Source organism: Sardina pilchardus, chromosome 2, assembly GCF_963854185.1.
Source record: "Sardina pilchardus chromosome 2, fSarPil1.1, whole genome shotgun sequence".
NCBI classification, from domain to species: domain Eukaryota; kingdom Metazoa; phylum Chordata; class Actinopteri; order Clupeiformes; family Clupeidae; genus Sardina; species Sardina pilchardus.
Window position 1 is genome coordinate 5,359,849 of NC_084995.1, and position 20,107 is coordinate 5,379,955.

General features: G+C 39.9%; 2 protein-coding genes across 5 annotated transcripts in view; one reads left to right on the top strand and one right to left on the bottom strand.

The window, feature by feature from the left end:
• The window catches only part of asph (aspartate beta-hydroxylase), a 31,301-nt gene extending 12,488 nt beyond the window's left edge, over positions 1–18,813 (bottom strand). The window contains exons 1-6 of one of the 4 annotated variants that reach the window (XM_062517158.1): positions 18,625–18,813; positions 14,713–14,874; positions 14,492–14,536; positions 12,210–12,274; positions 2,057–2,132; positions 434–493 (exon numbers count right to left, since the gene is read on the bottom strand). In XM_062517158.1, coding sequence (XP_062373142.1) covers positions 434–493; positions 2,057–2,132; positions 12,210–12,274; positions 14,492–14,536; positions 14,713–14,874; positions 18,625–18,664 — 448 coding nt within the window. In that variant the 5' untranslated portion in view covers positions 18,665–18,813. Of the gene's footprint in view, positions 1–433; positions 494–2,056; positions 2,133–12,209; positions 12,275–14,491; positions 14,537–14,712; positions 14,875–15,585; positions 15,776–18,624 lie in introns of those variants that run through there. The other 3 variants (XM_062517150.1, XM_062517141.1, XM_062517168.1) reach the window with 3 other exon arrangements.
• atg9b (autophagy related 9B) overlaps positions 1–20,107 on the top strand; it is an 839,198-nt gene that overhangs the window by 45,977 nt on the left and 773,114 nt on the right. The window lies entirely within an intron of this gene.

Sequence of the window (20,107 nt, forward strand, 5' to 3'; positions counted from 1 at the left end):
AATTAAGAGGATTTAGAAGTAAAATGTGTATTAGTTTGGATTAATACAATTGAATGTGTATATTACTGAGAAACTTGAATGAATTTTGGAGAAATGTTTTTGGTTATTTTAGAAATAATTCCTCTTCAACCATTTGACATTCCATTACACTTCTCCCTAGTGCTGGAATAAGTGTGGCGAGTACACATAAGGTGTAACATGACCAGTCCAGAGGTTGGTTTCAGTATTCCCACCAGCTGAATAAGTGTATGTAGAAAATACACAAAAGACCAATCAGCAGCTATGACTTAGCTTAAGTTAATGGTTTACTACCACACAAGACACAACCAGGTGTCATGTTAAATAAAATCCTTCCTAAACAGAGTAAAATAAATAAAACATGCTAAAAAAATTCCACTCTTCTGAACTTCTGAACAGTCCATTTTACACTTACCTGGAACTGCCTCCTCTTCTATGGGCTGTGTCTCCTCTTCAACAGGTTCTGGCTGAGGCACTATTGGTAAGAATAATGTTAATATTTTTAATACTTACTGCTAATATACTTATAATAACACACAAGAAAATAATTGTTATACAGTTAACCCAAAAGGGGCAGGGGGAGGAGACCTCATTTGTTTTACCACAGGACCAGTTTGTCAGATAGGTGTGATAAAATGTATTCATGCTTGCACAACAGTTGGTATGTTGCAAGTCTAGTTTATCAGCTTAGTAGTTGCGGTGCACACTCATGTTTAAAACCTTAGATACAGGGAAAATGATTCTACATGACAGGTGAACACATTTCACACACAATCTTCATGTACATAGTTAATAATAAACAAGATAAGCGCAAGTTTTACTTTGCTGAGTATAGCAATGTTGTTATCAGCATGAGACCAAGGACAAAAGCCAGTTGACAGAAGATCATGCAATAGTTAAAGCATTTACAGCATTCAATACATTTGTGCTCGCAGACTTATGGAACAGGCAAAAAATAAGTGCAATTCTTGACAGTCATGTCATGTAATTTTCTCTTAACATAAACTACCATCTATGGGCTGCACTTGGTGGAAACAAATGCAGTTGTATGTGTTCATTGAAATGTATTGAACTACTCTGATCAACTAGATGAAAAGTGTTACTGTCTGAAAGTGATGACAGCTGGATTGAGCGAGTGTCCCTACCAAGTACCAGCTGGCTCATAGAAAAATTAACAGAATAAATATGTGTTGTTATATTTCAAATCAGTCGTTCATGCTTTTGTTAACACCAAGTTGTCCCATTCCAAACTGGAAGTAGCCGCAATGTTGAGAATACATACAACTACATACCATGGCATAATTTGCAAAATCATTTTGGAAAGCTTTTGGAAACCAAGGCTGGACATGCAGAAAACCTTTCTATAACCTAGGTAGTGGCTGGGTGAATCCATTGTCATAATTAGTGTGTGTGCTCTTTTTAAATAACAATGATAACTGAAATCACAAAAATGGCCTTGATCAAAAACTTACATATCCTACCCTTGAGAGTTTGGCCTGGCTATGAAGTTCCCCCCACCCCTGGCTCGGAACGTTGCTTCATTAAAGAAATGTTTTGTTCATGTTTGTTTGTATTACTGGTGCGTTCCATTTGTACTCTTAAGTCGTTTTCCCCAGTTATGAGTAGGTAGTTGCAAAGGGAACACATCATGAATACTTGTACTTGTCAGCTCGTTTGATCCAGGAGTGCCTCTAACAGTAAATAAAAGCTGTAGATATGCCCTCTTTACTATTTACATTGAGATGGTGTGTTTATTCTGTAAAGGCTTGTTTTATTCTACCGGGTTACTTTTAATTTGAATCCCATTTGCCTGATCACTCCGGTTCTCTTAAAAGAATGGTACACATTTTACAGATTCAGCCAGGGCAAGTAAAGTCATGAGTGTATATGGGTGTCACATCTGGCAAACTGTGCATCTTTAACTGTATCAGGCACACTACAGATAACAGCTGGATAGCTTCTCATGGAATAGCATCAACTTAAGTCAGAACTTGTCCATGAACCAATCTGGATTTCTCTTATAATTTGAGCAACATACCTTGCTCCACAGGTGCTGCTGGTGCTTCTTCTTTAACTGGCTCCTCCACAGCAGTAACCTTATCTTTCAGTCCTAAGTGTTGCATAGGTGGGTGTGAATTTTAGTAATATGTCATTTGCAAATGATATAGGTTTAAAAGTGTGAGGCAACATTCAATTTCCAACATTTTGAAAATCACTCTGAACAAATCATTCTGAAATCAGTGCAAAAACTTTGTACACATATTTTAAGATCCCCAAGCAAACTATACGACAAGAAAATCTGTTTGACGTGGAGATGAAACATGTTCACATGACTACACTTTTAGATGATTAATTTCCAACAATCAAGAAACAATGGCAAAGGCAAGTTCATTGCCTCCCCTAATTCACACTATTTTTTAATAAATGAGGAGAGTACTCAATCTAACATTGCAATACCCAACATAGTAATATTATCAGGACACTTTCACATTAACTTCGACTTTAATGAATAATATAAGTCCAACCTTATTTTCACACTAAGACTTCATTTACTTTTGTTCTAGTATGAGCTATATTGTAAAGCAGTGCCTTAAATGTGTCAATGTGAAGGAAAGGATAGGTGACGGGAAATTCAGGTTTCAGGCATCCTCACACACTCACACACATACTTCATATCAAATTCACAGCAAGATTTCTGTTGTTGAAAGCCACAATGTAATAATTGACAGCATTTTTCACATCCACAAAAAAGGGCTGCAATTTCAGATTTATCAGGTTTATTAACAATCAACAGAATTTTTGTCCTTAAATAGTGGTTGATGAAATTAAGTGAGACAAATATAAAGTAAACACAGGAGTGAAGATGTAACTATTGTAGTGTTGATGTCTAATCCTGAATGCCGCAAAAACATTAACTACAAGGAAAATGGCTTATCATTTGGTGCTCTACAAACTGTCGATTTTTCCTTATGTTGACAGACATAGGTGCATTGCTTTAAGAGTGATTCTCACTCATTTCCTCGAGATATTTTACATCAACCTGATGAGCAGCTCCAGCTACAGGTCCTCATCAGAGCGCAGTCATCAGGAACTCACATCTTCTCCTAAACCAAGGACTTGCTTGACTTCTTTTTGGACTTTGAATGCCCCTTACTCATCCCCTTTGACACAGAGAGTTTCTTCTCCCTCTCTAGGTTCTCTCCCCCCTCTTCCTCTTCTTTGTTTTGTTTTCTCACCTCTTCCCTCTCTGTCTTTGCCCTCTCTTTGGCTTTTTCCATTTCCCTCTCTACCCTCATATCTTCCTCCTTTAAACGGGCCTCCACTCTTTCCCAAGCCTTAGCCTGTGCCTCCTCCCTCTTGTGGTCCATTAACTTCTCCTCCTCCTCCTTGGCTAGGATGCTTCTAACCTCAGCAAGTGCCATCTTGGCTATCTTTTTGGCCTCTATACGCTCATGGATGATAGCCAGCTGCATTTTCAGAGCCTCTCTCAATCTTGCTCCCACGTCTTTGGCCATAGAGTGGTCTGGGGGGTGCAAGAACCAAGGACACCAAAAGAGTTGAGATTTACAATACACAAACAACTCAAGTCACTCAATGGCATTTCAATTTTAGTCAACCACAAAATGCCCATTAAGTACTGCAAGAAATTCAATCACACAGTGCATCTCAGATTTTGCTATGCCTACTGATTGCCTAGGATATGTGATCACATTGTGTATGATAGTGGATACTCCATGAATACTGTAAACCCAAATCTAGCCCCAAAACTGAAAATAAACTATAGCTGAAATATAGTGAGCTACCAACAACACTTGCTTGATGGGATTTCAGCATTAATATCAAAGACATTTATTTACAATGACATGTCACTTTACATGAGTGACAGTTTGGGACTAATCTAACTTCCATAACTCTATACTCTACACTCCATATATCTGAAATATCCATTCAAACAGTTCAACTTAGTGACTATAGTTAATAAGTTACCAAAGTTAAAGGTTTTTAACTTTTGTTGGAAGTTAATGGCATAACAGACAGGCAATCCCACTAGCAAATAAACATTTGCCATGGTATCAAACTTCAAAGAAAACTGATTTGTCGATTAAAATATTGTTAAGACAGAGGAAACTTTATCAACATATCAAGAGATGCAAAAACAAGCAAACCCCACATGCAGCTAGTGTACACCAACTGGAACAAACCTTAGTTAGGCAATATCAACCTTCAAAGTAGCAAGGCACAAAAAGTACTGAAAACTACTTTCAGTGTATCCCGGACAAGTACCTCGTTTGCCTTGTTTCTTGGCTAGGTCTCCTGGTTCATCTAATAGTGAAAAGATAGTCGTTTGACAGTTTTGAGAACTCAGAGCACTATGATAAAACATACATGGCTTAAAACAAAACATGTTTCTTTTAAAACAAACATGCAGAGTAAATACCCGGTCAGATCAGCTTTGACAAGTTATATTATGCTTAAAGGAACACATCAACCTTTTGGGAAAAAGCTTATTTGGAGTCTCACCCAGAGTTCGATAAGATTATAGCTTACATACCCTTCTCGTGTCTGAGTGCAGAACTCAGTTGGACACAGCCACCGTTTGACTAGCTTAGCACAGTTGATTTAGCCTAGAAATCTAGACGCCCCTAGCGGCAGCAAATGTAATTTGGCTGGCGGGGCAGTCTAGGCACGATCCATTGAGGCAGGGAGCTGAGAACCCCCAGCACCAGCGGGCCAATCACAGGGCTTAACATAATGGTGACTGACATGCGACCAGAAGTTGCGACGGTAACGCATCCTGTTATTTGAAAACAAGAAGATGATTCGTTTAGCGTTATCCTATTGCGTGGAGAGGGAAGGTTACGCATCCTGCTGCTACTTAAAAACAAGAAGATGATTCGTTTAGCGTTATCCTATTGCGGGGAGGGAATTTGAAAGACAACTGTTTATCCCACCCCTCCGTCAGGCTACAGTTGATTAAGAAAAACAAACAAACAAAAAAATAGCCTATTGCTCCACAAAGTGACAAAAGAACTCCCTTTCCCTATACATGTTGTGACTAGTATAAGTACAATGTCTACAAATACCAATACAATGACTAAGTATGTACATACTTGGACCTATATTCTCATTCAGGCAAACCACAACTACTGTCCACCTCAATGAACTACGGTGGGTGCATCATACCAAAGTCCTTTCAGGCAAGACCCTCCACTTGGTGGACATATTGCAACCCACATTGGACACTTATCTGGCATCTATTTTGGGCAGAATTGCGCATGTGCTTCTCGACACCAACCTCGCTCCAGCGGTCAGATCATAGTATATGATGATTGACAGCAGCGGGCCGCTAGGTTGCTTTTGGTTGAGGTAATGTCCCGAGGATTTTTGTTGTGCTTGCTGCTGGGTTCAGTGCAAAATACCTATGATTTTCAGCGCACCACGGTCAAAGTTCAACATGTTTGAACCAAGGAGCTTTGCTCAGTGCAGCAGCAGACCAGTTGTTGCGTGCGCAGGCCACTGAATAGTACAGCGCTGCCGTTCACATATGCAATGTGAACACTCTGGAACCTTAGATATTCTGAACTGGTTGCAGTTTCATTCTGGTTCCATATGAGGGTGCTCATGGGTGAGTGTAAGGAGATATAAATCCACTTCTCTCAGGATCTACATATTTGTGTAGTAACTTGAGTGCTGCATTCGAAAGGGGAAGCAAAGAAAACACACTACTGAGTACTATATATTTTTAAAGTCGCTTATTTGTTCTAAAAAGCCTTTAAAAAATGTCAGTGACATCATTCATCAGCAGAATGCTAGTGTATTATGGGCAACAATGACCATCACTGTAAAAAAAGTACATAAGTACTCGTTCATTCAACTTTCGACCTATAAAATCCATGTTGAACTTGCAGACACTCCAACAAAATCTGCGTTTTTTCAACAATCAAATGAGAGAGATACATTTAGCCATCTAGCTCCATAGACCCCCATTCATTTTTTCAGTCATTCATTCAGTCAGCGCCCACAAGTAACCACAAATGTTCTATGTGTGTGGAATTTGTGAGTGCCGTCTCTCCTCGTTACGGAGTTACTGCATGCAGAGAGACAAGAAGGGTTCTCTTGATAGTGAATAAGCTAATTTCTCAAAATGTTGCTGTGCTCCTTTAAGAGACCTCGGGGTATTCCAAGTACATGGATTTAGTGACAAACCTGTAAATTAACTCGGAGTAAGTAACCTCCTACAACAAGAGCCCAATTGCATTGTTAACTTGCTGAGTTAACTTACCAGGTTTTACCCCCCCTGTTTGAAACACAGCTTTTTGGGGGGTCATAGTAAATGCAATGAATGGCTAAACATCCAAAGACTAACAAACAGCAATCAACTATGCTCTGGTTTGTGAATCTTTGACTCTGCAAAAAGGACTACCGTTAACTCATTCTAGTACATGTTTCAGAATGTTCTGACATTGGAAAACTCAGATTTAAGTTTTCGTTATATTAAAACGTTGTTTCACCACACAGAATAGCTGACAGCAACAGTCCAATCTCCTGTTCATAAGGAAATTACTGACTTTATTTCTCTATCGTTTCTCTACCTTGAGAGGCAAGAAGCTACAGTCGGAGTTTCCAATCCCCCCCCCAAAAAAAGTCTCAGGCCTAGCTGTTAAGTCCGTATGTGTGATCAAGACACAGACAAAAGGGTTTCTGCACAGTCCCGGGGCCTGTACTACGAAGCAGGGTTACTGGCTTATCTGGGTAACTTCGAGAGTAAGTTGATCACCTGTGGCGTAACTTCCCGATTAGCCCATACTATGAAAGGTGGATATGTTTTAACCGAGGTATGCTGCCATGGTAATTTACACTGCATCTCAAACCTCCTCTGAGCAGGTTATGTTCTTGGTTAACCCGAGGTTTGCATTTAACCACACCCTTTATAGGCTAAGTACCACCCCACAATGTCGGCGTAGGCTACCTGGATGATCCATACGACATTGGAGCGTAAATTGTTAGGGCCTCTCTTTGCAGGGCGAGGGTTTCTCGAGGGTAAGAGACCGCCAGAATCTGCTGACATACCCGAACGATATTCTCCATGGAAGATAAATATTCTCAGCTGAGGGAATTCGTTATATTTGTCAGCTGATCGAGAGAGACGTCTCTAATGTCACCCGCCGTAGCAATGCCCTTACGATAGAGCAGATAATGTGACTTTCGTTAATTTTGCCAGTGGACAATTCAGGAATTCCATTGGTGATGCTGAACATCTGAGCAAGAATACTGTATGCCGTATGATTCGCAAAGTGGTACTTGCTTTATCTCAACTATTGAATGCATTTGTCATTTTCCCTGGCCATTTAACTGCAAATTAAGGAAGGGTTTCATGCAATCACGGGTAATCACTAACACCAAAATATGGCAATTCTACTTCCATAAAGAAAATTGTAAGACTTGACGAAGAATTTCCCAAGAGTAATGGCCATTGACGGCACACTAGTCCCAATCAATGCACCCCTGGGAGAGTATGAGGGCGATTATATCAATCGCAAATCTTTTAACAGCGTCAACGTGCAGGTATTAGCGGAGCAATTACCTCCGCCAAGGAGGTTTTGCTTTCATCGGGGACCGGCGTTTGTTTGTCTGTCAGCAAAATAACTCAAAAAGTAATGGATGGATTTTGCTGAAATTTTCAGCGAATGTCAGGCATGACCCAAAGAAAAAACGATTACATTTTGGGAGTGATTCGTAATTCCGTCAGGATTCTGGAGCCGTTTATGTGTTTCGCTTAGTGGTGTAATGGCATGGTATGGCCACGTGGTGGCAATCTGAATACTTTAGGTTCAAATGTATAACAACCTAGGAAGTACAATACAGGCTGAGGTCTGCACTCTCGGAGTGCTTTTCTAGTTGATATAGTCAGAGAATGTCTAATAAGGGGAGAAGGACCACTCGCTGAATACTTCCGCATGGTACTGCAACTAGAGGGCGATCGCGAGCAAGTGGAGAATGAATGGAGGTGAATGGAGTTTCTCCTAAAATCCACTTTTCTCTGGATATAATTTTTTGTGTAGAAATCGGAATATTGCATGTGAAAGGGGGGTCAAGAAAATACACACGGTTGAGTATTAGATTTTTTGAGTCCCTTAATTGCTCTAAAAAGCCTTTGAAACGTGTCAATGACGTCATTCATTAGCAGGGTGCTAGTGTGTTATAGGCAACAACGACCAAGCCTGTGAAAAACCAAAGGGCCATAAGTAATTGTTCATTCAACTTTCGACCTATAACCCATATGAGCTTGCAGAAACTAAACTCCAATCTTCGATTTTTTAATGACAATCAGGTGAAAAAGACCAATTTAGCCGTCTAGCCCCATAGAGCCCCATAGACCCCCATTGTTTGATCACTTGCTCGTGATCGCCCCTAGTGGAACTGCAACAGGAACTGCAGGTACAATGCAGGTACAATGGAGTTAATAGCGAGTGGACCGGCTCTCCCTAAAGGGGCTCTGATATAGTGATAGGAATCGGCCATCATGTCCTACCTCAAGTTCACCTTCTCTTCACCTATTGGACCCACATAGGCTTGTATTGGTTTGCATTTTTAGAAAATTTTGAAAATGTTAAACATGTAAGGGATAATCAACGACGCGCCGTGCGTTTCTAGGAAAATAATGCACGTTCGAAGTGGTAATAAGGACCCAACGCCGCAGGCGTTTCCTAGAAACGCACGGCGCGTCGTTGATTATCCCGCTTATACCACTGCTACTATCATTTTCGTTTATATTGCCGCTGTCATAGATACAACATTGCTGTTTTTACCGCTACATTCACATTGGCGAATTAATATTCAAGTGTAATAAGCCCAAAATAAGGACCTACTTCATAGCCGTGTGGTATAGAAAAATAATGCACGTTCCAAATAGCGCATCACAATAGGAAATTTGACCAAGCAGTGGTATAAATAAATATAATTGTCTGCTAAATGTAATGTAATGTAATTGTTTAACATTCCTTCTCCATTATATTTTTCCCAAAGACATTTCAATTCTATCCACAGCATCACAAGGGCTAGAATTGAAGTGACCTTTGCCATTTTGAAGGCACGTTTTGCATGTCTGAAAGGCCTTCGCGTAAATCCAGAGAGGGCCTGTCAGGTTGGAGCTGCATGTGTGGTGCTACACAATATAGCCACAATCAGAAAAAAAACCTGCCAAATAATCAACCTTCTACTATTATTTGTGATGGCCAACTCTGCTACAGAACACTGGTGCCTTTCCTGCTCCATTAGCGCTCAAAAGACACCTTTTTCTCAGAGGCGAAGTGGAGGCTACAAGCATAGGCTACAACATACTTTCATTATTAAGAAATATTAATGCAAGCTATAACTAGGCCTATATAAACCTACCATTCTGAATAATGTTTTTGAGCTTCATCTTCACCTGCTGCCATAGATATATATATTGACCTGCTGCCAGGTGCGTTTGGCACTGCCGTTGCATCTGAAATGTTCACAGGATTAGGCATATGCTAAATCAGTCAATGGGGGCTAAACACACACAATTATCCTTATTAATCTATATGGCCTGAATGGTGTTGCATCTGTAGGTCTTTTTATGAACTCAAAATTAAATTTATTTTGCATATTCTCCATAACACATATGAGGAACATGAAATAAAACTTGTATTTATGTATTTATCTGATCTGCAATACAATGCCAATAGCCTTGCCTTTCCTTGTTTTTTTAGTATTCGATTTGTGATGTAGAGTGGGTTTTAATTCCTCACAACTTGTTATAATAATTGTGCATTCTTTACCGGTAAAATAAGGTGATTGCGCCAACATTAAATGTAGTGACTTGCGTTGCAACCCGCCCCTTTTAAGTGAACATGCAAACTTCAATTAGGTTAACCCCGGTTCAACAAATCAACTTCTTAATCAGCGTAGCAGTACTGATTAACACCAATGACGATAACCAGGTTTGGTCAACCGGGGTAGGTTAAACTCCCTTCGTAGTACAGGCCCCCCTTTCTACAACCAACATCACACTTCAGGAGCACTGAAGGGATTGGTGCAATTTTGACGACAACAAAACCACAGCGCATTTATACTGCACTTTTAAAGGCACCCAATGTGCTTTACAGTGAAGTTCGAACCTCACTAAGTCCTCCCCTTCATAAAAAAGATATAAAGATAATAAATAAACAATCATTACACATAAATAATAACCAAATAAATAATAACCAAATAAAATAGCCAATAACCAAACCAAATAACCAAATAAAAACCAAAGCACTGAATAAACAAGCTTACACTGTTACAATACTCTGATAAGATACTGAGCGAACAAATTTATCAACATCCCTGCACATTGAAACAAAAGGAGACTGTGTACCAAGTCTTATTACCCCCCAAAGAGCAAAATATCTGCAGTTGCTCAATAGTCCTAATACAGAGTTAAGGAAAGATGAAAGCCCCCTTAAAAATTACAGGTTTATCTGATGGACACCTTTTTACAGGAGAGTTATTCACCATCTATATCTAATATATTCGTTGCAGCTGACTAAGAGCAGCTGTTGGCCGTTACAGAGAACTGGGGTTCAGGGGGAGAAGACTTAAAACATTGGATTTCTAGAGTAGATTAATGGCAAAGGATCTTAATTACTAAATGTGATAAATCTGACTTATTCCCAAAAATGTAACATAATATTATATATAGACAAAAATGTAATTCAATTGATAGAAACCATTTCCAACTACACTATCTTTAGTGATGCGGTCAATCTGCTGTTCATTTTTGTTTTCATTTCTGAACTGGCCCCAAAGAGAGTATAGCTTAATTAAAAAAAAGGAAAAAAAGACATTCGTACCAACATACTGACTCAGCACTTCATATACATAAGTGAAACATCATAATTGAAGCAAATATGTAGGAGTCCACATAATGAGACCAAAATACATTTCTGTCATCTTATACTTTCTCTAGCATTCTCTCTATGAAGTGCTATGGTGTGAGGAGTGATGTGGCAAGCTGTTCCGTTTTATCCACTGTCCAAATAGAACTTGGAAATTGATATCAATCAATCAATCAATACAAATCCATCCCTTCTTGCAACAAAAAAATGACTAAGGTATGATCTATACACACATTGTGTAGAAAACAAATTGCATTGGTCTTCCTATGTCTCTTCAGGGAATCGTATTCTACATCATTTTCCTCTTTATATGTTCATTTTATTACTGAAAATGTCACTTGTTGTCACTTGAAGATGCCATTTGTAATTTAAGCGGTCGTAAAAAAAGGAAATATTAATAATGACGTTACTGATTTTGAAGGCCTAAAATGACACAGGTCTTTTGGCCCTGAACCCCCTCAGTCTGTGACGTGCCAGCAACATCCTCCGCCGCCGCCTCAGCCTCCTCGTCCTCTAGCGTCTCAAAGGGACTCATTACATCATAAAGGAAGGTGAAGAAGCCTTGAAACCAATCAGAGCCTTCCTCGGCTAAAATATCGAAGACCTCCTCGAGGGAGTCTGAGTTTTCTTTGCTGCCATCTTTGGTCAGCCCTATGCACACAAGCAAACATACACACACACACACACACAGAGGAAAAACAGGAAAAGGGGCAGGAGGAATAAGAGAGAAAGAGAAAGAGAGAAGGGAAAACAGTAGAGGAGCAGAGATAGGGTGGACATTTTTAAGTGAGGTTGCAAGAAAAAGGAAATGACTGATGCCTAAATAGGATAATAGGCCCAGTTACAAGGACAAAGGAGTAAGGGAACATGCAAGGCACTGCTACAAATTCCTTTGGGTTCAAATATTACTATACTCCTGGATGCAATAATGCTGTGCACAACCTACAAGAAATATGATTGCTATAGCTACAACACTGAGTTCTGCAGCAAAATTACATCCTAACAGTTGTTTTAAACTACACCCTAAAGTGTTTTGTTGTTGTTGCTGACAGTTCAACTGTTGCATTGATCCACTTGGTCCTATAACAGAATGGCATGTGGATAGATATTCATTTAAGGTCATGCTCATGCACCAAATCACACAGACATATTTTCATGTTTGAATTCAAGATTGAGGTACAGTGCCACGCAACAGGAGTAAACCAAACTCCGTATCAGTCATGCAAAAACATGCCCAGGTAGATTACATAAAAGAAGAAAAACTGCACATTGATTCAACTTGCCTAGTAGCACTTTAGCGTCCTCCACATCAAAGTCACCATCACCATCAGCATCATAGGAAACAAGTTTGCCTATAAGTGATTGGATATGAATTTAGTGTCTCCACTTCATTACACACTTCATGTGAGCTTCTATTGTTGTACATGTGAAGATGTTTGATGGTTATGCTTAAGTGATATAATGGTACCATCATCCCAACAATCTTGTCTTATCAAATGTTCAATGTATCAGATGTGTGATTGGATTATTTAATGGGTTCAAAGGGTTATAACATTTGTTAATTTGGCAACACATTATTTAACACATAATGACTGAACAATTGGTGTAGAAACTAGTCTACGCAATATTACAGACTCACATATTTTTTCTATTTTTAAATATTCTTGTTAGAGAAGAGCTGGGAGAGTATGCAACACACACACACACCACACACACCACACACACCACACACAACACACACAACACACACAACACACACAACACACACAACACACACAACACACACACACACACACACACACACACACACACACACACACACACACACACACACACACACACACACAAAAGTGTTGGCTGCCATGCTAAAGTTGACTAAAAAGAGGAATATAAAAATCATCTTTTAGAAAATTATCTTAAAATGCCTTCAGTAAAACAAGTACAGTACATATCCAACCTTTAATGAACCTTTGTGATTGAATAATAAGTCATAAATAATGATTCTTCCTTAAAATACAGGGGTCATAAGTATCATCACCCTTATGTTAAATTCCCATAGAGGAAGGTTTAGATTTTTATTTTTAAAGGCCAGTTATTTCATGGATCCAGGACACTATGCATCCTGATAAAGTTCCCTTGGCCTTTGGAATTAAAATAGCCCCACATCACACACCCCTCATACCTAGAGATTGACATGGTGCTTTTTTTCAGTTAGCCTATTAACCTGTTTGATGCTCATTGAGCTCCATGCAAATCAAATCAGCTAATAGGCAAACTGAAAAAAAAACTGTTAATTATGATGCTAACCAGCGATCATCAGCTCAGTCTCTGTCTCATTACCACTTCTATTTCCAAAGACAATAGCAAGCAATTCATCCTTGTGTTGATGAATGTGATGACTAAAATGTAATGGGTTCTGATTAGCTGAAAGCTATCCCCAATGATATCATTCTCATGTCGTTATAGTTTATGCGTAAACGTAGTCATCCATATTAACAAGAACGATCATTTCTTTTAGTTATCGTTCTTGGTGTGAACGTTCCTTTGGCCTAATAGCGAGGAAAACAGCCTGAGTGCTTAAGGGCCCTGTTTAATACAGACTTTTCTCTTCGTTTGTGCATTTCAAATTAACACACAAATGGCAGATTTCTACTCTGAATACGATGCTTTCTAAAAACTCTGGCAAAAGTGGAGATTCTCAGTTTACATTCAAACGCGAAACCAGAGTGTTAGGCAATCTACGCGCCAAAAGTGAAAACGCAGTGTACACGGCTGTCAGAGTAGTCTATGAGTAGGCTAGTCTAAATGGAAGCATTCCGGGTAGCGGTAGCATTTCTGTTGGTGCAAGCACTTTTTACATGTTTGCATTTGCAAATACTATCAGGGCTCTGAGGTCAGCAATTTCAAAACAACTTCTGTCACATATTTGCTGTTTTGAAAGAAAAGTTGTCGCTTTAGATTTTACATAGATTTAACTGATTTGATGACAATAGCATCACAAATTTCAATGCTAAATTGCTAATGGAGAGACTAGTGGTCACCTAGATATCTTTCGATCACAAAAGTTTTCAGGCCAAATGTGGCAGTCAACCATCTTGGCCAAATATTTTGAGAACATCGGCAAAGGAGGTGGAGGTAGGTAGTAAGGCATGGTTTTGAATCTGCTTGGAGTCAATGATGGACAAGCTAGTTGAAGCTACAAAATGTAGCTTTAATCTTTTCTTATAGATCTTCGTTTCTCGAGGTCACAGAGTACTGTCAGAACGAAAACAAACAAAAGTTTAACAGCTACAGCACTACACTCTGGGGGCAATGGTTGGTTGCAGCAACTTTGAGTTTTCCTTTCTTTCCCCCCCGGACCGACTGTACTCACGACCTCGGGAATCCGAGATCTGTGAAAAATCATTGGATTTCTCTCGGATTGGGACAATTTACATATTCGGAGCTAACCCTGACGAAACAGCTTAAAAAGCTACAGGGGAAATACTCTATTCTTTACAAACAGTGGTGATATGAAGGTTTGGGAATCATGATAATGGGTTTGATTGTTTGGACAAACATAATCATACCTTTTAAAACTTCTGAAAGATTATGGTGAAAGTCCTTTGCCTTGGCTGCATGCACAATTAACACCAAAGATTACAAGAAAACACATACGATTCAGAGAAAATTAACAGTTGTATGCTGGATTGATTTTTACACAGAATAGGAAATCACACATACAATGCTGAAGAGCTCAAACATAGTCATCTCCAAATGATCACCAAGGGCAGTTGAGGGCAAAACTTACCAACGACGCCTTGATAGTCAACCAGGTCAAAGTAGACAACGGCTACTGAGGTCCAGACCCCAAGGAGAGCCAACACCATGAACCAGGTAAAGAAAGATGTAGCCCCAGCTCCATCTGACTTCTTCCCATTCTTGTTTGCCTGTTGCGGCTTGGCCTCTGGTCCTAGAAAATAAAATAATTTGGGCACATCACATGAGTTCCATTTCGCAAAATAGAAGGTACTGTGCCCCCAAAACACACAACTTCCATGCAAACCACCAGCAAAGAGTGATCACCATATCAAACACAATGTTCATCTGCAGAATCCTTCAGTTAGTTGCTCTTCAAAATAAAAACCATGCAAAGCTGTGACAAGACACACACTGAACTAAGCTCAGCAAGGTCAGTCAGTCCCCCCTCCCTCTCCCTCTCTCCCATGCACACACAAAGCTAAAGGCTAAAGAGTGTAGCTATTCTTGGTACTGCTGACACTCTCTACATAAACTATGACATGAATATTTTGTATCTCAGAGGTATAAAGAAATGAACAGGTGTTGAGCCCACCATCATCTCTAGGTCAAACCTAACTTGAGTCTGTGTCCTCATCACCATACATAGCCTACATATGCCCAGACACACATACATGCATGCTACCTGCCAATTTCAACAACCTTGGTCCTGACAATACTTTACGACAGACGGCAGTCGACAGTCACCTTGCCATTATTTTGGGTCACTATAAAAATTAATTTAATTGAAGACTTTGGACATTATATTGTCATCTAAACACTTTTTCTCAACAACTCTGACTAATAAAAAGACCAGATCACTGTAGCCTCAGTCATTCCAATCCTTACAAACGTCACACTTTCCACCTCATTCATATTGATCTACCTGTATCCTCAATCAATTCAGTCACTTCAACCTTCGGCTCACCCATCCTTGCAGTCAGAAGCACAAGAAATGGAGGGAAACAGTTACTGGTATCGTTACTGTCCCAAACCTCTGTGCAACAACAGCTGCCCCAGTCTTTTTGTTCACAGTAAAAGCAGGCAAACTTGATACGGGAACCTTGCTGACCAATGGATTATTTTTAGAGCTGCCAACTTGACGGGCTAGAATACATTTAGCTACTCATATGCAATGAGCACTAATGCCAGGCCATGCCCAAGGCACTGTTCTTAGCTCCTGATAGGCTGGTCTAGGAGATGAAGGTGCAGGTAACACTTGTCTAAAACCAGTCTTAATCACATTACAGAGAGGGCATACAACATAAATCTATATCTCACAAAGAACATCTGCACTGTAGTTTCAACAATGCACCAAATAAGAAAATGAGATGCACGTCTATCTGACAAAAATTTAACTGAGCTGTGCTCTTACGTTGATTTGCAATTATGGTTACGACCATGGTGTATGGTTCATATAGACTTTCCATTGCACATAGATGTTATGAAAGCTATGTATGCTATGTATGTTATGAAAGCTATGTATATTTTTCTTTCAGGCTGCACTCAAAATACCAGCCAGACCAAGCATGTCTCATAGCTGTAATCATTATAAAGATTGGCAATCCTCTGGCAAGTTAAGATAAAGATCAAACAATGTGAATTACTGGCAACATGGCCATAGTCTGACCCTGATACACAGAGTGGATGGACAGGTCTTTTACACAAGAATGGGATCTGAAATTGGGGTGGTGAGACTCTGCATGTCACAAATGACAAGTGCAAACAGTCATTGCTTCGGTCTGTGTAATGGGGGGTCTTTGCCCACTATCTTGAATACATTCTTGTGGACTATGAAACCACTATGGTTACTCTTCTTCATGATGTGTAGACAGCAGTTTCCATTCCAAGCTGTGTGAATATTGAAATGCAAGTTGTAATTGCACTAATACTGCATTCACAACTTCTATGCTAAAACAACCAAAATCTGGTTTTGTCATCAACAACTAGGTCTATAACAGCATATGCATTAACAGGTTAAAAGATAACTCTCTGTGTGTATCATCTAACTGATTAACTGAAACATTGAGCAATCATTCCTGTTTTGAAGTCAGTCACACCTCAAAGAAAATCACCCTTAGACACACACATGCAATTACACTGAATGTTTGTCATTTGGCACAACTGGTATAAGCAATCACAAGCATTCTCAAATCATCTCTTTGGCATTTGGCAACCATAACCGTGGCATACCTTCAAAGCTGAACACAGGCTGGAAAATAGAGAATATATGCTTTAACTGCAGTTTTCCCATGTATAAAGTTCAAATATATTTTTAAAACAAGCACCTGGCACACCATTTCTTGTGTCCTAACTCATGTTTAACTAATTTATGTTACTAGTAGGCTGGCTGCAATGTAGCCTTACCCTTCTCACATGCTAGACACTGTACTCAAACAACTGAACATTGTGTTCCTGTCGACCATGCACCTTTCGATGCGGCCATTGGACCACAATATTAAACTCGGCCTACGAGTTGGTCGTAATTGCCACATTTATGTAAGAAAATCGAAGGCCCATACCTAGGGCCATAGCCTAAACTAAGATGACGACTATATTGCCTAGTCCTTATATTTTAACGTCAAGAAGTTCAATGGGACCAAGAAAAGGGGGCGGGGTGAACATCGGTAGAAAAGTTACGGTTAGGGCAGTAGGCTAGCCTAAGTCCACTAACTTATTATACTAGCCTAATTTCGTCGGGCATTTCAGAGGTTCTGGATCTACAATCGATTCTCGTTCCATCAAGCCGATCAAAGTTGGAGATGGGCCTGGTGTTTATAACCTATTCACTGGTTGATGGCCAGCAGCATAGGCTACATTGTGTTCCTGACGGCGATCGTCGTTCGATGTGGCCATTAATATAGTAATAAAAATGTAAGACAAGCTACTACAACGTAGGCCTACAGTCGTTTACACTATTGAAGATATTGCCTAAACCAAATATTTTCAACGTCGCCTTTCGTTCAATGGGACAAGAAGGGGGCGTGAACTTCGTTGGAAAAGTTATCTACCTTGGTAGGCCAATAAGTTAAATTTAGCCTCTTAACTATTCCTGTTATAATTTAATTTCATCAGATGAGTTTTGTTGGGGTTCTATCAACCCTTGGTGCAACAAGCTGATCAAAGTTCCAATTGCAGATATGTCGTTTACCGACTGACTATACAGCATAAATTGGTTCTTTTCTTTGAATAGTAAACCAGTTAGGCAACCCTGTTAAACTAGCTGTGGGGGTCTTCTCCTCTGAAATCGAGACGATAACCAGCCACGTGTAACCCCTCCCCCGTTATCCCATTCATGACACGTGAGCATTCAAGAAAACTAACGAGAGTAATATGTTGCATTGGAATCACAGAACTCGCAACTAAATAACCATTTGTCTTCCCACAAAGAGCAACTGCAAAAGTTGTCCCTAATGCCTAGACTACAGATGAACTGCGAAAGACGCAGCATTGCGAATGCAACAATTTTCTACTTCAAAATAGATCCTGTTTTAATGTTGCTACATCTCTTTAGTCATATCGCAGGTTTTCATCTTTGTAAGTCAACAGCATATTTACTATTACCATTTACAAAATAGCGCAGGTCTGCTGCATTAACTACAGCCTGTCGTGATTATATACAATCACGACAGAACAGTAACGTTAGGCTTTAAAGCCTACAAGTAATTTGCAGACAGACCTCTCGTCGTCTAAATGTTGACTGGAAGCAATGTAAACCATTTTTGTTTATAGACAGTTATAGAGTGACATGAGTCAGTACGAATGTGTTTTAAGTAGGCTAACAGAAGCCATTTCTCCTTGTGTTACACGAAGGTGTAAATATGCTAACACATCTTTATTAAGTTTCAGAGGCCTAACGTTAGCACTGCTGCATCTAGCTCATTGGAATTCTAGGCCCAGACCTGAAAGAAAGTGAAATACCAACCTTTTTTCGTGTGCCCTCGTGCATTTTTCTTCTGTGCCATGTTTTCGTAGTTTCGTATGAAAATCGTGAATTTGTCGAATTAAATTGTGAGTTTCAATTCTTAAATGAACGTAACCTCTAAAATCAAATCCCTCTGCCTTCATAAACCGATGCCCATAGCAACCCGTTCCGTTTTGAGTGACTCAGTCGACAGCCAGTGTTAATCTTACAAAAAAATCGTGGGTGGAGAAAAGTGAAAAGTCGTCCAATCCCAAAAAAGAGATAGTTGCCTTATTCAATCGTGTGGATACCCGAAGGATAAAACCGCCCCCTTTATCTATAGTATCTTCAACACTAGAACGTGGCAAGATGGAAGTCATGTATCGCGAGAGCGACCGATGTTTAAATTCCCAACAAGCCCACAAAGTTATTATGCAACATTCGCCGTTCTAGGCCACTCTGCCTGACACGAGACGTTGAACATTTCGCAAAATGAACTTGGTAACGTTCTGCATTCGATTTTTGGTACAATTTGGTACTTTAGACTAGGTGGACCTAGCAGTAGCCTAGTCTATCACCATTCCACACTGCTAGGGATTTTAAACGAGGAGGTAGCCTGTGTTGGCGACATAAGAACAATCACACAGTAGCCCAGTAGGCATTCAACATACGAGCTTCCTTCTACTTGGGTCGGAGGGGTGGAGTGAGAACGTTGCATTTTAGTACTTTATGTACAAAGAACAGTATGTTACAGAGTAGGTTGTCTTTCCATAGGAAATGCCCCTCCCCTTTCTCTTGTGGTCGCGAGAGCGCCTTTCGAATCATACTTTCTAAAGCTATTCCTTTCTCCTTTAACGAACGAATAGGCAATTTTAGCATACAGCATAGTATAAAATACCCAAATGCATATGCGAAATGATACCTAGACCTACGAGCATAGCTTGAAACATTCGTGCCGCCTTACGGCGCTGTAGCCTTGTTGTCTAGCCTACTTTTTGAGAAGAGCCACCATTCCATTCCATTTTCACTAAAAAGGATTGGCTGGACAAAAGGATACAAATTTAGGCAACACATTCTTGTTTTATTTATTTAGGCCTACTGGCGCTCATTCAGGTAGGGGCGGCCACAGCCATAAACGTCTGTAGCCTAAAACAACCGATACTTTGAATGCCCTAAGTGGCTTGGGCAACGACAGCATAACCAGATAGGCTAACATGATCAGCCGTATTGCTACAATCACATTAGCTAACTTCTTTTAATCGCCTAGTAAATTTTATCACGTCACCATACTGTCAGCTGATTTGTGGCGCAAGCAGGCGGAGGACTGTTAATCATGTTAATCGGATTAATTTACTAGATACTAGTGATGGCGAACTGAGGCTTTCTGAACCAGTGAGGCATTCAATCATAGGGAGGGAAAGTAATCTCATCGCCATCTAGTGGTTGCGTTCCTAGAGGCTAGCGGGAGGGGATGGGATTTTCTTTTAGAAAAAATATATCTCGG